The 3,766-nt window shown below is 67.7% G+C and overlaps 1 protein-coding gene across 1 annotated transcript; it reads left to right on the top strand.

The window, feature by feature from the left end:
- The first annotated feature begins 257 nt into the window (after window positions 1-257).
- Window positions 258-3,481, top strand: PLVAP (plasmalemma vesicle associated protein). The gene is made up of 7 exons (XM_035313107.1): window positions 258-715; window positions 1,025-1,115; window positions 1,335-1,924; window positions 2,457-2,590; window positions 2,713-2,791; window positions 2,889-3,080; window positions 3,113-3,481. The coding sequence occupies exons 1-7, from the start codon at window positions 338-340 to the stop codon at window positions 3,479-3,481; spliced, it is 1,833 nt and encodes a 610-aa protein (XP_035168998.1). The 5' UTR covers window positions 258-337.
- The last annotated feature ends 285 nt before the right edge of the window (window positions 3,482-3,766 follow it).

Genomic DNA, 3,766 nt, shown 5'->3' with positions numbered 1-3,766 from the left:
GTCGCCGCACGGAGCCGATTTCCTCGCGTGCGGGGTGAGGCTGGGGAGCGGGTCCCAGGGGAGATCCGATCCCCGGCACCGGGGCGGCGGGCGGGGGGGGACCGGCTGCGCTTTGCCCCCCGTCTGTCAGCAGCTGGGAACAATAGCCCTCCTGCAAACAGAAGCTGCACTGTGATAACCCGGCAGGTCCGAGGCATCCGGAGAGGCAGGAAGGAGCCCAGCAGAAGGAAATATTAAATAGAGCAATATAAACACGGCCGGGGGAGCAAGCTCCACCCCGGCGCGGCCCCATTGAAAGGGGCTGCCGTGGGGTGGGGTGAGCAGAGCAGGGGGGAGCATGGAGAAGAGCAGCTACGCCATGGCCAAGTTCGGCTTGGAGGCCAAGGAGGCGATGCCCAAGCGGGACTGCGGCTTCTACATGAAGTACGTCTTCCTCTTCACGTCCCTCATCCAGTTCCTCATCATCCTGGGGCTGGTGCTCTTCATGGTGTACGGCAACGCGCACGCGGGCACCGACACGCACCTCCGGCTGCTGGAGGAGCAGATGCAGGAACGCTACAACAGGATCATCACCCTCAGCGGGAGGAACGCCAACCTGACCCGCACCCTCAACAACACCCTGAAGGAGAAGCAGGGGCTGCAGGGCACGCTGCAGAAGGTGCAGCGCGAGCTGGACAAGTGCAACAGCAGCCAGCTCCCCAACACCACCCCCAAGGTGAGAGACGGGATGGGGAGGGGACCCCCTGTTTAACACCGCTCCCTCCCCACCCCCCCCCAAAAAAAAAAGGGATGGATGAAGGGGTGCGGGGGGCGGGCAGACCCTGATGATGATGCCGATGTGCCCCCCACCCCCAAGCCCTGCAGGCACCCGTCAATGGGATTCCCACCTCCTTGGCCCTGCCGGATGAGCCCCCGGGGCCACCGGTGCCAAAGCGGGGTGGTGCCCGGGGGGGGGGACGGGGGGGGGGGGGGGTGAGGGGTGTCCTACAAACTGCGCTGTCCCCCCTCCCCTTCCTGCCCCCAGCTGCAGGAAATGATGAGGATCATGATCTACCAGAAGATGATGCTGGAGGATTCCCACATGACCATCAACCTCATCAACGCCAACTGCAGCGGTAAGGGGGCCCCAACCCACCCGCCCCCACCCTGAGCATCCCCCCCCCACCCACCCCCAGCACCCCCGGGGCACCCCCCCCCGAAGCACACCTCTCCCCCCGGGGCCGGGCAGGGACATCACCCCGCGATGCCACGTGGGGTGGGAAAGGGTGCGGGCGCGGGGGGATTGGGGGGGACACACCGCGCACCCCAACCCTCTGCCCCCCAACCCCGTGCAGCCGAAAAGGCGCAGCTGCGGAGCCAGCTGGACCAGACGGCCCTGGCGAGGAAGGAGCTGGAGGACAACTGCGCCAAGGCCAGCACGGCGCTGGCCAAGGCCAGCCAGGAGCGCGAGGGCTGCCAGCAGGAGCTGCTCAGCACCCAGACCCTGTGCGACTCCACCAAGTCCCACCTGGAGCTGCTGAAGCGCGAGTGCAGCATCCTGCGGCCGGACATCAGCATCTCCCTCCAGCGCATCAGGGAGACGATCGGCCCCTACAGCTGCAGCTCGGCGCACGAGGAGCTCCGGAGGCTGACGCAGCGCACCGAGGGGCTCTTCCTCCAGCAGCAGGAGCGCGAGACCATGTACCGGGAGAAGAGCGCCTGCGACGTGAACCTGCTGCAGTGCCGCTTCAACTGCTCCCGGGAGAAGCAGGAGCTGGAGAAGCGGCTGCAGGAGGCCGACAAGCAGCTGAAGGGCGGCCAGGAGGAGAAGAAGAAGCTGCTGGCGGAGAAGGAGCAGCTCAGCAAGGAGCTGGGGGAGAAGAGCAAAGCCGCCATGCAAGCCAACTACCTGAAGCAGCGGCTCAGCATCTGCGAGGGCTCCAAGGTGAGGGGGGCAGCTGGGGCACCGGGACAGCCCCGGGTGTCTTCCACGGCCGCTTCAGGAGAGTGCGAGGCCGGGCACACGCAGCCTTCTTTCACACGGGCACTTTTGCATGGGCACTTTTCAGCCTTGCGTTTTTTCCCCTGCGTTTTTCGGACCCGCGCTTTCGCCCGTGCACTTTTGCACAGACACTTCTGCACGTGCATTTTTTGTTTCAGCCTTGCATTTTTTACATTTTCAGAGCTGTGCTTTTGCCCGTGCACTTTTGCCCATTCACTCTTGCCCGTTTACTTTTGCCCGTTCACTTTTGCCCGTTCACTTTTCAGCCTTGCGTTTTTTACCCGCGTTTTCGGACCTGCGCTTTTGCCCGGTCCCCTTTGCGCACCCCAGGCAGGGACAAGCCGCGGTGCCACCCTTGGACCCTGCTCCCCAGAGGTGCCGTGAGCACTCGGTGGCCATCCCGAGCCCGGCACCGGTCCCGTGGCGTGGGGCAGGGCCCTGAGAGCCAGCACCGATGCGCCCACCCTGCCCTCTGCAGATGGACACCTTCGACCTCACGGGCTCGTGGGTGCCGGGGACCCTGGGGGGGCAGCGTGCGGCCGGGGCCCTTCGTCAACCCCAGCTCCTACGCGGATGCTCTGAGGAACCCGGGCATCTTCGGCAGCGCGGGTGAGTCTGTCCCCAACCCCAACAGCCCCCGGTCACCCCGGGGGGGGGTAGGGGGGCATCGCCCCCTGCAACGAGGGTCCCCCGCCAGCCCGGCTCAGGCCCCGCTGCTCTCGCCCCACCAGGCAAAATCAGCATGGAGGAGATGCAGCGGTTGGTGCAGAAGATGATGGAGCAGTACATGGCCACGCTGAGGAACCCCAGGTGAGGAGGGGTGGGCGTGGGAGGACCCCCCCCCCCCGGGGTTGGGGGGTGCAGAGGGGGCTGAGAGCACAGGGGCCTGATCCTGCTCTCCCTGCAGCGGCTAGCGGCCAAGCAGCGCAGGGTGAGCCGCAGCGAGGGGCTCGAGGACAGGAGCAGGAGAAGCCTGGAGCGGCATTTCCCACAGCACCGATGGAAAACTCCAACCGGGAGCGAGCGGGGACCGGGGCCGCATCCCCCCCCCACTCTCCCCTTCCCCACCAGCCCCAAGGCCCCCCCCCCCCCCCCGCCCCGAAATGGCTCGGCTCCCACGTGCGTGCCCGCGGCGCGGTCGGCAGCTGTAAATACAGGCAGCGCTCAGCACCGCTCAGCACCGCCACGGCTCGCCATGAGTGCTGCGATGCCCGAGGGGGGGGAGAGCTGGAAGAGGGGGCGCAAAGGCCAGGGCCGGGGGGAGGGGGGGGGCGTGAGAGGGGGGAGAGCAGGAACATCCCGTCCCCGCCGCAGATGGGCAGCCTGGCGGAGGAAACGGCAGCCAGGAAGAGCGCGGTCGGGAGGCGGGGGGGCTGTTCCCAGAAGGGGCCGAGCGGCGGCCAAGGCTGCCCCGAAATGATGGGGATGGGAGGGATGGGAGCGCGAGGGGTGGGGGCGCGAGGGGTGGGGGCGCGAGGGAATGAGGACCCCCAGCTTTAGGGGGGGGGGGAGCTGTGGGTTAAGGCGTCCCTTTGGGTGGCCACAGTCCTCCCCACCACCAAACCCATCCCCAACGGCACCCGGCAAACCCCCCTGAGCTTTCCCCCGTGGGAAGCCCGTGGCCACCAGAGCTGCGAGCCCCCGGCACAGGAGCAAAGCCCAGCCCCCCCCCCCCGCCCCCCCTTCAAACCCTGGGGTCCCTGGGGACCCCGGCGTCCCGGCTTTTGTCACGCAGGGTGGCGGGGCCGGGGCGCAGCAGCGCGTGCAGGACGGGCCGAGCCCGGT

The sequence above is a fragment of the Oxyura jamaicensis genome (assembly GCF_011077185.1).
Source record: "Oxyura jamaicensis isolate SHBP4307 breed ruddy duck chromosome 28 unlocalized genomic scaffold, BPBGC_Ojam_1.0 oxy28_random_OJ114, whole genome shotgun sequence".
In the NCBI taxonomy this organism is placed as follows: domain Eukaryota; kingdom Metazoa; phylum Chordata; class Aves; order Anseriformes; family Anatidae; genus Oxyura; species Oxyura jamaicensis.
The sequence above is the reverse complement of the archived record's forward strand: the minus strand, read 5'-3'. Positions and strand labels throughout refer to the sequence as shown.